Source organism: Balearica regulorum, chromosome 20, assembly GCF_011004875.1.
Source record: "Balearica regulorum gibbericeps isolate bBalReg1 chromosome 20, bBalReg1.pri, whole genome shotgun sequence".
In the NCBI taxonomy this organism is placed as follows: domain Eukaryota; kingdom Metazoa; phylum Chordata; class Aves; order Gruiformes; family Gruidae; genus Balearica; species Balearica regulorum.
In genome coordinates this window covers 677,214-693,435 of record NC_046203.1, presented here as the reverse complement: position 1 = coordinate 693,435, position 16,222 = coordinate 677,214, and the positions used below count along the sequence as shown (strand labels likewise).

At 44.6% G+C, this 16,222-nt stretch overlaps 1 protein-coding gene across 1 annotated transcript in view; it reads left to right on the top strand.

Moving 5' to 3' along the window:
* Positions 1-994: 994 nt before the first annotated feature.
* Positions 995-16,222, top strand: part of DDX31 (DEAD-box helicase 31) — a 50,177-nt gene continuing 34,949 nt past the window's right edge. Inside the window, 16 exon segments of the mRNA XM_075772692.1 lie at positions 995-1,426; positions 1,428-1,466; positions 1,468-1,668; positions 3,078-3,331; positions 3,511-3,586; positions 4,051-4,094; positions 4,502-4,572; positions 5,164-5,228; positions 6,120-6,164; positions 7,725-7,766; positions 9,493-9,557; positions 10,376-10,495; positions 10,897-11,003; positions 11,754-11,989; positions 12,346-12,522; positions 15,218-15,277. Of these exon segments, the coding sequence (XP_075628807.1) occupies positions 1,010-1,426; positions 1,428-1,466; positions 1,468-1,668; positions 3,078-3,331; positions 3,511-3,586; positions 4,051-4,094; positions 4,502-4,572; positions 5,164-5,228; positions 6,120-6,164; positions 7,725-7,766; positions 9,493-9,557; positions 10,376-10,495; positions 10,897-11,003; positions 11,754-11,989; positions 12,346-12,522; positions 15,218-15,277 (2,019 nt within the window). The 5' untranslated portion in view covers positions 995-1,009.

Here is a 16,222-nt window from a genome sequence, read left to right as displayed (position 1 = left end):
AAAAGTTTGACTAACCGTTGGATCCGCTGAACTTGCAAACTTTTCCTTACATTCTGCTACCTCCTTTTTTGGACCAACCTAAAAGATAACAAAGAACTTTTAAAACAACTGTAGAACTTTTTATTTTAGTACGACTTTCCTGGAATTCCCACTTGAAATACAGCCATCGCCTCTCACACCCTATGCTATGCTGTTCCAATGGGTAGTCAGTCTTGAAGACTTAAGCTTCATTGTTGGCTTGAATTTGTGTAGTTTTGACTCTCAGCTATTGAATCTTCGTCTGCTGAATCTAAGAGCCTGTTTTCGAACTTCTGTCCCAAGTGCGTACTTGAAGGTACTTGGTGTAACATTCGAACTGTAAAGCACCCTACTTCAACTCAAGTTACTCCACGTTCTCAGCATTGTTTTGGAAGAAAAGTTCAGATCCATAACAACATAACTATTTAATGACATATTCACTCAGACTTGCCACACTCGTTCCTAAGGAGTGTAACAAGTCAGAAGCCCAAAACAGTCCCTGCTGCAAAAATCTTTCAACGTAGGAGGCAAACCAAGCAAGATTTTTAAAATTTAACTGAAATTATTGTCAAAGTACTGGAGCTCAAGTGATTCTTAGAAAAAACTGCTAAACTTTAGAACCCCTGATGGTTGGACTTGATCTTAGAGGTCTTTTCCAACCTGAAAGATTCCATGATTCTCAATCCACCTGACACTGGATCATCATACCGCACCCCGGCATTACTGGGCCACGGCTGGGTTTTTTCTCCCCTACACTTTTAAAATGCATCAACACACGAAACACCGCAAGTCGTGCGCGGGGCAGGAGCAGCCCAGGGGGAGGCGGCCCTGGGGACTCCCGCACCGCCCGGGGACACGCAGCGGGGCAGCCCCGGGCCCCGCGGAGGGGGAGGCGGCCGGTGCCTTTCGCCGCCGCGGCGGGCTGGGCTGTGCGGGACGGCTCACCTTGAGGAGACAGGCGGCGGAGGGCGCGGGCACGGCCGTGCGGTGGATGACCATCTCCTGCCCGCCGCTGTGGACGTCGCTGAGCTGCTCCAGGACGGCGATGCTGCGGGCCGTGCTCACCGACACCCGGTGGTCCTCCGACCAGGCCAGCGGCTCCAGCCCGCTGACGCCGTGCTGCAGCCGCACCGCCGGCTCCCGTCGCACCACCGTCAGCCGGAACCCGGCGCTCGGCGCCGCCGTCGCCTCCTCGACGAGCGAGTCGAGTCCCAGCGGCGGCTCCTCCTCCCCCGCCGACAGCGAGGGGCTGCCCCTGCGTCCCGCCGCCGCCATCTTACCGCCGCCTCACGGGCCGCAGCGCGCATGCGCCGCCGCCGCTGAAGCCCCCGGCCGCCCCGGCTGGGGCTGTCCCACCGCCGCCTGTGTCGCCCCGTGAGCCCGGCGGCACGGGCAGGAGGGACGGGTCGCGCCCCGCCGAGCCCCTGCAGCGGGGTGGCTGCGGCCGGGGGGTCCCGGGCGAGCGGCCGTTCCCCTGGGGGAGCCCCTGTGGCGCCCCGTCCGTCTCCTCTCCGCCCTCGCGGGCTGGGCCCGACCCGAGGGGCGGCCCCGGGGCCCTGCGGGAGGCGGCGGGTCATGGCGGCAGACGGGACGCTGCTCCTCAACCTCAGCTCGGCGCCGCGGGGCCGCGGGCCCGGTGCCCCCAGCCGGGTAGGTGCGGCCGGGGGGGGGGGGCTGGGGGCCGGCCCGGAGCCAGCCCTGGCGGCGGTGGCTGTGCCGGGACCCGGGGTGCCGCCGCGGGCCGGAGCCGTGGCTCTCGCCCTGACTGGGCCTGGGGGAGCCCAGCTGGGGGCCGGCCTGGGGAGCCGTGGTCAGCGGGCCGGGGGGCGGGGGTCAGCGTCTGAAAAGTTACTAAGTGGAGCTTTTGGCTTTTCCACCCGAGACGGGGTTGATGCCCGCACAGGGTGGCTCGGCGGGGAGCCGGGCCTTGGGCGGGTGGTGGTTGTGGAGGGGGGAGCGCCGTCAGGGAGCGGGTGGGAAACGGCGGGTTCGAGCTTCCCCGGTCGGTGTGTGGGGGCTGCCGGGGCTGCCCTGCGCTTCCCTCACGGTGTGGGGGCTGAGTGCTGGAGCTGCCTCGTGTAGGGATGTCTTCTTCTAGAGTAAACTCCTAATCGCGGGCAGGCCATGAGCTGCAGGAGTAGGTGCTTTACTCTCGTAAGTCTGAAGACAGAAGAACAAGAATGGGTTAAATAGACGGTTTCAATTCTAAAGTCGTTGTTACAGTGTTTCTGTGTTGTTTCAATTAGTAGTCTTAATTTTAAAATTTTTCTTAAAATATTGTGCAAAAGTATGTGAGAGTTAAGTGTTTGCCAGGATTTACCCTGATTATATTAGGTACTTCGCGGTAGGGCACCACCACCATCACTTTCCTCATAGTGAATGTTGGTGTTGGCATAATGAAGATTGTGCCGGTATTTCACCCGTTTTGCTATTGTGTCGGGAAAAAACAGTTCATTGAAAAAGGATTGTGGGACATTGAAGAGCTTTGGGGAGCAAAAGAAGTTAAATTTAATTTTCTTCTTCTCTGTTCCTGGAGGGGTATGAGGAGAGCAAAAGTTTTTCTTAAGATGACTGGAAGATCAGTAAAATAAACTGCTGCAGAAGAAGAAATAAAGACCTCAGAAATGCTGAAAGTTGGCAGAAGCATAAGTGGGAGTGAGGTACAGGGCATCCCTCCTGCCCAGAGAAAGAAGGAAGCTGACAGGGTAGCTTTAACATAATCATGAGATTTGCAGAGCTTTTGAGAGGGACTTTTAAAACATGCTCTGCTCAGTTGCTGGAGAAGCTAGATGACATCCTTTAGCAATGAGCACTATATATGACTTTAGATTTCTGTTTGCGTTTCAGTAGTGTTCAGAGGTCTCGGGCATGGTGGTGAATCTGTTAGAGTAGGAACTGTCTAGCTGCAAAAGTCAAACTTACTTTCTTTAGTCACGGGGTAGGGGATTCAAAAAAATAAGGGATCTGTCTGTGGGATGATGTTTGTGTTCAACATACCATGTTGCTAATTTTCAGTCATTAATTAATTCTTGTTATCTGTTTTTTTATCAACATTAAAGCAATCTAAAGTTCTGAAAAGAAAGCTCCAGTCACCACATGGAAACCCACCTTTGAAACGTAAACGTAAACCATCAGTAAACACCTTCAAGAAGTGCGCTACGGAAGCTGACATCAAGGAAAAGGGAAGTTCATCCCAAAAATCTCTTCCTAAAAAGCAGCTGACTGACAACCAAAATGAAAGCCAGAAAAGCAAACCTTTCATTAAGACGTCCAGCCTGTTTAAAAACAACCCTGATATCCCAGAAATTCACAGGTATTTTAGACAAATGGGATAGGGGGAAAAAAAACCCTTTCAATGCCTTGAAATTCACTGTCTTGAATTCTTGCCCTTGCTGGGGCAAAGCAGTTGCTTGGTACATGTAGTTTCTGTTTACATAGAATGCTATTGTATCAACCGCTTTGTTTTGTTTTGGTTTGTTTCTCCTAACTCAGAAAAGCTGTGCAGCAGGTGCAAGAAAATGTTTTCACTACAGATTCTTTTAGCCAGTTGGACCTCCATCCACATCTGGTGAGTGGCAGGAAGGCTGTTTGCCTTGAAACATGGGTTTTTTTGGGCGAGGGGCGGGTTAGAGAGCTGAGAGGCACTTATTTATGGTGACTTGGACAGATTTGCCAGTATTTCACCTGATTTTGTTGCAGTCCTTAGCTCAGCGTGCTGGCCAGCATCCTGACTCATCCCCAAACACACTGTCCCAGCACCCTTCACTGTTTGCAGTTGTAATACCAAAAAAACCACAGAACTATTTGGGAGTGCAGGATTTTAACAAGTCTGATATTTCATGATGTACCAGCAATGGTGTAAGTCTGATTAACTAAGAAGTATTTTGAGGACCTGGGAACTTTTACATCCAGTTGCCCTGGACCAGTAATGTAGAGAATAAGCATCAGTCTTCTGGTTTTTGCTCTATGTTGTACTACAAAAGGAACAGTTTGACAATAAAATCTGTTTACTGTTCTTTATTATCTCTCTAGATCGCCACAATAAACACCGTCCTAAAGATAAATAGCATGACCAGGTAAGCAAATTCATAGAAAGACTTTGCACTTCACTACCTCTTAAAGCCTATGATTGTTTCATTATATTTGACTTGTTTGTGAAGACCGCAGTACCTGTTAAGCTGTCCCATTTGCCATAGGGTTTGTTGCTTTCAAATTTTGGCACGAGAAGTAACTTGTAAGTTAGGCAGCAAGTCAGTTGTTGCAGCTGAAGGTGGAACCTTGGAGTCCTGCCTTTTAATTTGAATTATAAAACTATCTTTTTTCAATTTGTCACAGCCAATGCTTATCTGATGTAGCTACACAGTAGAGATGAACGCATAGAATTTAGGGTAAACAGTTTTGATATAGTCACAGTATGTTAAGACCTTAGGATTCTATCCTGTGTTGCATTCATATTTCTTAACCTGCTTTATTTGTTACACAGTGTTCAGAAACAAACAATTCCTGTGCTCCTGCAAGGCAAAGATGCGCTAGTGAGATCTCAGACTGGTTCAGGTCAGTATTTAATTGTCATTCTCCTTCACTAGGGCATATTAAACTGCATCTCAGATACAGAACCAAAACCTCTTATTCCCAGGACAACTGATGAAAGCGACAGGCTGGGAAGCCTGGCATGGGACTGCCATGGCACAGTCAGATACTGTGCAAACCTCTGTAATGGCGTAGTGGTGGGACTGAATGTTGGTGTGCAGCTGCCAGCTATTGCACGTACGGCTTTTCCAAGGTTCATGGTGGGGATGCAGATCCAGGAGGCCGGCGGAGCTAAGCAGCTCGCGCTCTTACCATACAACCTTAGTGCTTGAGCTATGTCTGGATGTCTCATTTCCTTGGGTGGGTGGGGATATTTGTTCAGACTGATCTTAGTGGGATGCCACCACCTCTCTTTTTTTTTTTTTTTTTTTTTCTAATTTAACCCTTTGGTGAATTGCCTGTTGATCTTCTTTTCTCTACTTAATTAAAACTTTTCCAGACTCATGACCTCAGTTTAAGAATGGTAGGATGAATGGTACTTTAATTTGATGGAGTGCTGCAATTGCCACATTTTTTTTTGATGGACACTCTTCCAATTTTTTCCCTTTTAAAAAGGTAAAACTCTTGCCTATGGGATTCCACTTGTACAGTCTTTGCAAGGAATGAAGTCCAAAATACAGGTAGGTGCAACAGAATTAAATACATTTGCTTTTGATATTAAGATTAATAAAAATAAAATCCAGCTCTTATTTTGTAGTCTTCACTGTCTCTTCTGGATACAAAGGTCAAGCAGTCTCTCTTCCCCTTTATTTGTGCATATGGCTTTTGTAATCCTTCTGTACTGTTGAGGATACAACAGGATCCTCCTGTGCTGTTGAGATGCAGATAATACAAGAACAACGTTGCACATTGCCGTTACTTCATGCAGTAGGCTAAATTGTAAATAGGCCAAATTGTCAAGTTTGGAGAAGGTAAAGTGCAGAAGAGGCAATGGTCTGAGACACCATGGGGGAACTGAAAACAAAGGTTACTGCCAAGTCTTTAGGAGTAATAAGCTTTTAATCTTTGACATGGAGTGAGATTTGATAATTGCTCCCAGTTTGGATCATCTGATTGACCAGAAGATGCTACTGTGGATCTGCCATCTCTTGTGCGTTTTTTGGAGAGAGATCATCCTGACTTTCTTTATGGACTGAAACGTTTCCAGCCCCTCCTGGATTGTTCCTTTCTGCAGCTGCTACCTACAGATTGTTGCTGTGCATCAAACATGAGAGTATTTCTGCAACTCAGAAATACAAGAGTGAAACAATATGTGTATAGAATAAGATGTTGAGTATGACTGTGAGCAAGTTTCCATGCACAGCAAAGAGAAGGCAAGGCAGTACTGATATTTGAAAGACTGATTTTTTTATTTTTTTCTTTTAAAGCTGACGGGAGGGGGGAATACCCCAAACTGTTGTGTACAAACTTGTACTCAAGCCCTTCAGAATTCACTTTGGCAGCTAGATGTGGAAGTGCTCTGTGTATCAGTGCTACAGTCTTAGTGGACCTTTTGTCTTCTCTGTTTGCAGCGCAGCGATGGGCCTTATGCGCTCGTATTAGTTCCAACAAGAGAGGTAGGTGGCCTGCCTTCTTTCTGATTCTGTCTGAATCTGAGTGTTTGAACACGGATTTTTAGTGTGTAGATGTGGGTCTACCAGGGACTGTCTTAGGAAACGTCTCCTTTTGCTCAGATCTTGCCCTCACAGAAAGAGGGTTTGCTCTCTGGATGTGTGTTCTCATTTTTGTTCCGTGCCATACCAAAGTAAGAAAGAAGGAATCTCCAGTTTTCCTCATGTGGTGGCAAATAATTGTGAAGACTGGAGAAACTCCCTAGCTCAGTGTATGAGAGGGAGAAGCTTGCCTAGCTCACAGAGGGGGAGTAAGTAAAACCAATGAAATCAGCTTTGCAAATATGTAGGTTTATACAAACATTTCATTTTTAAAGCCTTTTTTTCAAATCCATAAGTGAATGCTGAAGATGAGGCTTCCAAGAGTTGATTTCTCCACTGAACTCTCTTCTATTTGACTTTGCCTTTGCAATTGCAAATAATATATTTCAGAGGAGGGTATCAACTTTTTTCTTTTTTTTTTTTTTTTAATGTCAAATGATCGTAACTTCCATGTGGAGAATTGATTGCAGGTATCTAGTTTGGGGCACAATGTTTTATGCAACCTGCAGTGCAGTATCTCAGATCAGTTTGGTGAAAGGAGAAAGCTCCAAAGCTATTTCAATTTTTACAGCAGCAAACTTACTGCCTCTCTAGGATGCTGTATGAATACTAAGCATGTAGGAGACCGTAAGCTTGTTTAAAGGGCTGCCACTGAGAGTACTTAGGAAGATAATTTGTAATTACAGTTGGTATTACTTTTACTTTGTTATGAAAGCAATAGCCTTTCTTGAGCGTTTGGCAAATAGTATGTAGCATGTACAGTCAGAGCATTTAAAATAGTTTTACTCCCATAACTAAGGCCTGCTCACATACTGCTTCCATTGATGAGTCGGAGTGCCACCATTGTCTTTCTCAGTTGTCTTCATTGCCACAGCAGCAGCAGTTGTCAGGCAGCACGTGAAACCCCACAGATAAATGCTTTCTACTGACCAGACATTTAGGTTTGCAAACTTTGTACTTACCACATCTGTTTTGCTAACTGGGAAACAGAGAGGTAGAGAGATCCAGAGGTATGATCGCTCCGTGGGTCAGGTGAGGGAATAGTGTGGTCTGTCCTGACTGCCAGAAGATAACTAACCTCTGGACTGCGTTTCCTTTTCATAGTGGTTTTCTTCCAGAAATTGTGCCATTTTCCCTTTTATTCTTCCAGTGGAGCAAAATCTTCTGTGGCTTCAGCTTGTTTTCTCCCTAGGGCATTCACAGAAGCCAGCAGGAGTCTGTATTGTCCTGAGAGTTGGCTTGTGGAGCTGAACCAGTGGAGCGATTTTTGAGCAGATCCAAATATGATAAAAGAAGGATTATGCAAGAGAATCACAGCTTCTAAAACAAAAATTAAGGACATAATCAGAATTCTGATAATTACTTAACTAGATTATCTTACATTTTGAGCCAAAGGGGCTTGTAGTCCATTTTGGTAGACCAGGGACTTTTTCAGAACTCACTTTCTTTTGTTGATTTCCATAGCTTGCCCTCCAGAGTTTTGATACAATGCAGAAACTACTTAAGGTAAGAATTCAATGCTCCATGGTGTTCTTATTCCTTGAGCCTCTTGCTGTAAGATGCTAAACCACTTCAGTTTGTGTGAATTCCACTGGATGTTTAAGGAAAACCAGCATCTGGCAAGATACATGGTCCTTAAATATAAATCTGTTTGTCTTTAAGTGGGTTTAAGTATGATTTCCCTGTGGCACCTTTTAAACTATTAAATGAACAACTAAGTGATTAATTATGGCACCTTAGTTGCAGATGTTTTCATAACAAGCATAGTTGATTTTCACAATGTTTTGTTTTTAGAAGTACCTACCATTGTCTAGTCTGAGTTATGAATAGAAACTCTGACAATGACAAGTACTGTTTTACTGAAACTAATACCAGGCAGATGGGTTTCAGATGGGGAGTAGAACTTGGTGAACTGCTTTGACAATTGAATGGCTGGAGAAATTAGAAGGCTTTTAAAATTAAATGATGGTGCTTTCCTTTTAATTGAGGCAGAGCATCTTACCATGGGGCTAGAAGGTATCTAAATCATTTAGCTGATCGTAGTCCCACTCCCTCTTCTTTTTTTTTTTTTTTTTTTTTTTTTTTTTCTCCTTTGAAATAAGAAGGCACTTTCCAAGTCTTTTTTAGTGCTGGAATTGCCAAGTAAGATTTTGTTGTGTTGTGCTGAGGTTTAAAGTACTTCAGTCTTCTTCCATAGTAATTAGAAGTTACTATGAGTAGACTTTTGATGTCCTTCGAAGGATGAAGTCTGATTGACCCCCTTTAATTTTTCTTTGTTGCATATAATGTGTAGTAATCATCAAATCCAGTGTAAATTGTCATAGTGACCCAAAGCAGAAGATTTAGATTGTGATCTGACCTTGGAGTGTGTAATATGATTCTGTAATTTCTGAGAGAAAAAGGCTAGTTGAGCGGCTCTTGATGCAATTACTCTGCCAGCTGCTGAGTTTATATTGTGTGGATCTTGCTTAGACATCTTCCTTATTTTAAATCTTAAAAAGCAACTCTCTTTGTAGAAACTATTTTGTTGGAGTATTTCTGGCAAGCAGTGACCCGTGCAAACTTAAGCCTATTTACCAGTCAGGCATTTGTGCAATCCTTACAAGCTGTGCTCTGCTTCTGTCCTGCATTTCCTCTGAAGTAAGGCAATGGCAGTACTGTGCTTTGATTATCTCCCCTGTAAATATTGGGCAATATAGGATCCAATGAAGGGTTGGACCTCATTAAAGTAAGTGACAAAAACTCCTGCCGATATCAATGAGACTGATATTAAATGTTCACAGACATGGTGACTGCATGCATGTAGATCAGGGTATGTATACATAAACTTTCAGTCCTGTGGTTTTTTTTAAATTTTCCTTGGCCACAGGAAGGTATTGCTTAAAGGGAAGATGAAGAGATAGCATTGTAGCTTGTCTTTGAACATTTAGGCTACATGGGGAGAAGGAAAAGAATTATTATTATTATGTGATTGGAAGTGGTGCAAAAATGATTGCGTTTCTATCTTCCTAGACAATGTGGGAAGCAAGTTACGTGGCTAGAACTAAAAGTGCCATTGATATGTAGCTGTGGGTGAGAGAGTGCATGTAGGCTATATCTGTTAGATCAAATCAGATGCACACTGCTGTCAGCCCCAGTCCTTTCTCTTTTTGCCAAGAAACATAATTTTTGGGTTAGGCTCTGTCTCTTTATTAGGAAGAATCTATATTGGTCTTGGTTTTCCTTTCTGTAGCCATTTGCCTGGATTGTGCCTGGAGTGCTAATGGGGGGAGAAAAGAGAAAATCGGAAAAAGCCAGGTAGGAAGCCAACTTCTTAAATTGTATTTTGGGTCCTCCTACTCTACAGCCTTTTTATCTGTTACCCTTCTTTAGAGTGCTTTGCTTACTGGGAGAGAGGATTGTGAGTTTGGATCAAGCTGTGATCCCCCTGGATCTTACACACACGCAGTGACTGGGTCAGCAGGAAGTATTCACTTCCCCCAGTTGGATCTATTTCTAAAATGTTGATGAGCCTTCTGAGAAGATGATCCCTTGTGTCAGTATTTTTTTTCCCTCTTCTGACAAACACCTGTATTTGCTTACCACTGAGTGCTGTCTACAGTATTTGTTATGGGGGAAATTGCTTTCTGGAGAAGAGATTTCCTGGTGTTAAAAATCTCTTTCTTTTCCCTTTTCAAGAATAGAATTGTAAGCTGTTAATCCAACATGGAATTTTCATTTCTCTATGTATAAGCATATACAAAAGAAGTTTACTCTTGACAGTAAAAAAAAGTACTCAATTAGAAAAGAAAGCCTAGCTTTGGTGTTTTAATTTTTTTCAATATTATTAATATTTATTTCCACCATGTCTTTATCACTGAGTATGCCTCTGAGTATCAATGGTGATCAAGGTTAAAATTTAGCTGTGCAAAAAATTTCAGTTTTAATAAGTGAGAAAGTACCATCCTTGCTAATTTTACTATGCTCATGATTTTCTCCTCTGTAGGTTTCAGTTCCTCACTCAGGGTTCCTATTGCAGAGTTGCTGGTAACCTGGATATTTTTTGGTTGGTTTGTTTTTGTTTGTTTTGGGGTTTTTTTTGTTTTATTTGGTTTGGGTTTTTTTAATCTAAACAGATTACGTAAAGGGATAAATATCCTCATTTCAACTCCTGGTCGCCTGGTTGATCACATCAAGTCCACAGAATGTATTCATTTCCGTCGCACTCAGTGGCTGATTATTGATGAAGCAGACAGGTAAACTTCCAAGTGTTTAGATATGGAAAATAATTATGATACCCTCTGCATCTACATTTGATATTTCACTAAACAGTTTAAAAAAAAAAAAAAAAACAAAACAGAGCACACACACGATTTTAAACCAGTCATGCTCGGTGGCCTCAGCCAAGCACCAGATGTCTGGGATTAGGAAGAAATGTCCCCTTTTGACAGATTATTGTACAGTTACTCATTGCAGAGATTGTCTCAGTGTCCTCTTACATGTCTGACCCTGTCAAAAGTTGAAGATGGAACAGGAAGCTAGATGGGCCAAAGATCAGCTCTAGCACCTCCCCTGTTCCTAATTGACTCATGTACCCTTAAGACTTTCTCCTCATTCCTTCCTATGGCATCTTTCATCACCTCTCCTTTTTTTGTAGGATCCTGGACCTGGGCTTTGAGAAGGATATAGCTGTGATACTCAATGCTTTAAATGCTGAGAGAGACACACGTCAGAACGTCCTGCTCTCAGCCACCCTCACGGAAGGTGGGTTATAGACAGATGGTGTCTCTTTTAGCTGAATAATGCACAGGCAACTGCAAAACAGGTGGTGGAGTCTGATTATGTTACAGCCCAATGTGAAGCCCTTCACAGAAATGGAATAATGCCTGTTGATTTCTTTGGGCTTATGACATTTGTCCTTCGTTACTAGACTTCCTGTCAATGTATATACTTACATGATCCTTACATATGTCTCTCAAATTCCTGAGAAAAGTCACCATGAAGCTGGGAAGCACTGGTTTGTTTGTTTGCTTTACAGATACAGAATTAAGGCAAAAACCTAACAACAGGACAGTACAGCTGTTGTGTGATTTGCTTGGCATCATACAAGAAGTCAGTTGCTGACACAGGAATTGAGCCAGGCCTCATGACTCCTGCCCTCTTGACAGAGCGAAGATCTGTTGGGTTTTTTCCACATACACAGTTAAAAAACAGGACTGCCAAATGCTGTCGGTCTGGTCAAGACATTTATGTAATGTAAAATAGCTGAAGTAGTGTCTTGTGATGCTTTAGGTGGCGTCCACGGCAACTAAGCCTGGCTGAAAAGTTGCCTGAAAAGTCTGAAGTTTGTGGAGGTGTTCTGCCGGTGTCTGAGGCATGTCTTGTTAGTTCCTTGCCCTTCACTGCTTTTCACTGGAATTGTGCTAGTTTGTGGGTTTTATGTGAATATATCCTCGCCCTCTGCAGCAGTACCCCAGGCTGGACCTCAGGTATTTTTCATTTTCTGTGATTTAGGAGTAACGCGGCTGGCCGATATCAGTTTGAATGATCCCATCAGCATTTCCATAGCAGATGAAACACAGAAGGGGCTCAAGCCAGCATCACAAATGGACAGAGAACCCTGTAGTTCATCAGACTGCATGGGCCAGGAAAACTTTGCTGTTCCAGAGAAGCTCAAGCAGTATGTCATGATGGTCCCCAGCAAATTGAGGCTTGTCACATTAGCGGCTTTAATCCTTGAGAAATGCAAGGTGAGAATGTGTTTGCATTTATATTACTGAGTAGCCCTTTGCCCTTTCCAACTCCTTTATCTGTTACTCTGTCAAGGATAGCATGGATTAGAGCTAGGGCTTTGAAGTGCAGCTGGTGTACAGGGAGCCACAAGAGAGCTGAGGTGCTGTTGCGTCTTTCATGCCGACAGTGAGATACCTGTGCAGCATGTACTTGTACTTCTTTCATGGGCTTAGTATTTGGTGTCAAACTCCTTTAATCCTTTCCTGGATAATCCTGTCTCCAGAAGGGGAAGCCACCTGGATCTTATCATGATCAGGGAATTGGGAGAGGCCTGTGGAAATGGTCATGTGCAATTTTCTTGCTTTTCTTGTAGTTTGAAAAACACCATAAGATGATCATCTTTTTCTCCAGCTGTGAACAAGTGGAGTTCCACTATGAGCTCCTTCTAAAGGTCCTTTCAGGAGGGCTAGAGTCAGAACAACCTGAACGTTCATCTGTCTCCTCTGCGTGCCTACAGTTTCTACGACTGCACGGCAACATGGAACAAGAAGTAAGCATTCTCAAAATGTCAGGATACACAGTTTTATTCCTTATTCCCTATGATTTATTGTGTGGTTATTTTGGGGAGGAGGGCAGGAGAGAGGACAGAGAATCATTTTACCTCTGGGGCCTCACTCTTCCATCTGCTAATGAGAATAAGAATATTGTCCCACTTCTGGAAAGTACCTCAGTAGCTATATCTGAAAAACACAGCTGAAGAGGCAAGAGGTGTTATTTCAGCAGGCTGAGGCAGCCGTTCAGTATTCCCAGTGGGCGAACTTAAACCATTTATGTATCCATGGTTCTCTCTCATGCAGTCAAGACAGGCTTTTAATGCCAAAGGAAAACCTCATCCAAGCCCCAAAACAGTACTACCCAATAAGTTGCCCTTGTTAGATGAGGATGGAGCAGTTTGGCTTTGGTTTTGAAGAACAGTGTCTTGACAGACTGTTCTTTTCCCTGGGATGGAATAATAGCAATATAACAGTGATTACCCCAAAATAGGTCTAGGTTTTAGCCAGATAGGCCTGTGTGATGAGATTGGAACTTGCTATGGAGGGCTGAGAGGCCAGGAGAAGGGTGTCACATGAGCTGTCGCTGCAGCGTTTCTCTCAATAGCTGAGGAACCTGCCTTGAAGGTTCAGCCCCTGATCCTGCCCTTCATCTGTGATGAAGAGAGTTACCGCTCTACTCTGAGCTGTACAGCAGAGATGGTAAATGAATAGAGCTCTTCTGATGAAGCAAGAGGTGAAGAGCCATTGTTTTTCTCACTCATTCCCATCCTGTGGAGACCAGAAACATGTGCTTTGCTGTCCCTGCAGTCTGGCCTTTCCTCAACCTGCCTGCCTGAGCGAGTGAGCAGGCCTGGTCTGGCCCAACTCTACCCTGACCAGCTGTTAAGCCAACAGAACACCACTAAGTAGCTGGCACCAGGGGAAGGGTTTTGCCTTTTTAGTACCCAGTGTGTAATTAGTGCTTGATGTCTTCAAATTAAGAGCATTAATGGAGCTAAATTGTGGATCCCATATGGTACTGCTGAGCACGGCGGCTGTCATTGTCAACAAGATACAGCGTGCTCTCTTCTTTAATTTTTGTCAGCAGAGGGTTCAGTGTGTCAGCAAGGCCCAAGTTTCCCTTCTTTCCTAGAACAGTCCCTCTAGCTGGGAGTCAAGTATTTAAGGACATTCACTTAGCTCCTAGCTAGAACTCTGAGGAGGAAGGCTTGAAACGTGGAATCAAGGATATTTTGGAAGGAGGAAGCAAAAGGGGCAGGAAGGAAACAGGTGTGGTTTTTCTGAGGCCAGAGACAGCCTGAGCCCTGAAAAGGAAAAGATTAAATGGAATAAGATCAAGGGAGTGGGAGTGTGCAGTTGTTTCCCACGACTAAGGAGAGGCAGTGTAGGTGGATAGGTGGATCTGGCTAGTGAAGACCAAATGCTACTGAGGCCTTTGGTTATAGGTGCTCAAAGATTGTCTTGTGTGATGGCAAAATGGTTGTGATGTCATGTGGGTTGGAGAATCAGTTTCTGTTGCTTTTATCAAGAAAAAACCCACCCCCCCTAAGTAGTTAGTTAAACTAACTGGAGCGTGTTTAGGAAGGTTTTGGGACCAACAAAGCAGGAGGTTTTTGAAGGTGAGGAGCCAGACTGCAGTTCTGGGGCTCAGCAGCTCAAAGACTACTGGCGGGGTAATTTGGGATCTGGGGGCTGTGGACCAGCCCTGCCAGGGAGCCTGAGTTCATGTTAGACGTGGGGGCTGCAGGAATTCTGCTGATGCAGACCACCAATAAGCACGAGGCTGGGAAGTACCTGCCCCAACACTCAAGGGCAGGAACGATCTCCATCCCAGTGTCAGCAGCCCCATTGGTGGCCCTCACCAGTATGAGACCTTTTCTTGTGGGAAGGCCATGGGAGGGTGTCCTGGGAGCTCTGTGGCAGTCCAGAAGTCCTGCCTCCTTGTCCTCTTGAGCAGGGGTTTCTGGCCAAGGTCTCATCTCTCCTGCCCTGTTACTTTGAAGACTTATCCCACAACAGTTCACATGAACAACTGTGCAGCTTAGCATCCTCGATACTTAATAATTACAGAGTCAGTGCAGTGACTGTCTGCATGCCCCATTGGGCTCATGATGAGGCTGATCTCTTGTGATGTGACTGTATTGCTGTGTCAACAAAATGGGCTTATCCTGCCCATTGTGTGACTGGATGGACATTTGTAAAGTGATATATACGTTTCCAGGCAGCAGTTACTGTGTCCAGCTTTTTTTTTTTTTTCGTTGACAAAAACCTATGTTGCCCAAAAAGTATGCCAGTGCTTCTGTTGCTGCTGCCTAATCTTTTGTGGATCCTCCCGCTGTGTGAAACAGTTACTCCTTTTTGACACACACAGGCCATGCTTCTGTGCAAACCACAGAGTTGTTGGCTCTTTTCATTTGACAAATGCATTCAGGCTTGCCCCAGACTCTGTGCCTTCCTACCTGGCACCACAACTTTGTGCCATAGATCTCTTTTTTTTTTTTTTTTTTTTTTTCCCTCCCCACTTGCAGGAAGAGTCTAACTCGAACTCATGAAATCAATTCCTTTGCTTTTGAAGCTGTATGTGGTATTTTGAACGAAGAATAGTTGTTAAATTGTTACATTAGCTAATTTGCTTTATATTTGATTGTAATGTGCAAAAGCACTCTTCATTTTTCTGTTTCAATCCTCTAGGAAAGAACAGAGGTCTTCCAGGAGTTCCTAAAATCCAAGACTGGCATCTTGCTTTGCACTGTAAGTAACTTAGAGTCCCTTTGCGGCTTCACGCTAATGGGCCTGTCTGATATCTAATGGTAGAACAGAGGATTTGGCACTGAGCTCTAATTCCAGCTCGCTGTCTGACCTTGAGGAAAGTCATCTCCTTTTTCTGCATCTCACATGCTAAATAAGGACTGATGCCCTCTTTGCAAACTGTTAATACGATCTTTTGCTGCAAGGTACCATATACAGAAAAAATGTCTGTCTTACACAAGAGGCCTCTAAGTATTTTGCATGATCTTATGTGTGGAAAAATCCATTTGTTTGAAGCTGGAACCTTCTCTTCTACATGGAGTCAATAGAAGGTAATCCTAATCTGTAGTATGCACCATAACTGCCAGGTAAATTGGATGTAATGTGATATTTCCCATCTTAATGACTACCCCAAGGTTAAAAACAAAAACCTGCAGGGATGGAGGGGAAGCCCAGCCGGAGAATGGTGTCATTAGAAATGCACATGCTCTACTGCTCTCCATGCTTTGCCCTTCAAGCTTCCTCCGAGGGTGCTGAGGGAGAAAATCTTGTCCTCTACTGAAGTTTGCTGGCACCCTTGTGTTGTGGTGGCACCTTCCGCTTCTCGTTTCTGACCTGTCGGTGCCACAGCTAGCCTGCTGCAGTGGTGCAGAAGGCTGCACGATTTGCTCTCTAATAGTGGCAGCTGTTGATCTGAAAATGTGTGAATCTTGGCGATTTCTACCCACCGCAAACTTGTAAATTACAGCGATCGGGAGTAATTAGAGCTGAGAAACCCTCTCCAGCTCTGAAATGACTCCTGTTCTTGCAGCACATTATTCTTAAAGGAAACTAGTTGCAATTTTTTTTCAGAGAGCGTGGGCTGAATTTTATCTTATTTTTATGTCCGCAGTTCAAACTAGCACTGTGATATATATAGCAGTGTTTGATTTAGCGTTGCCAAATTAT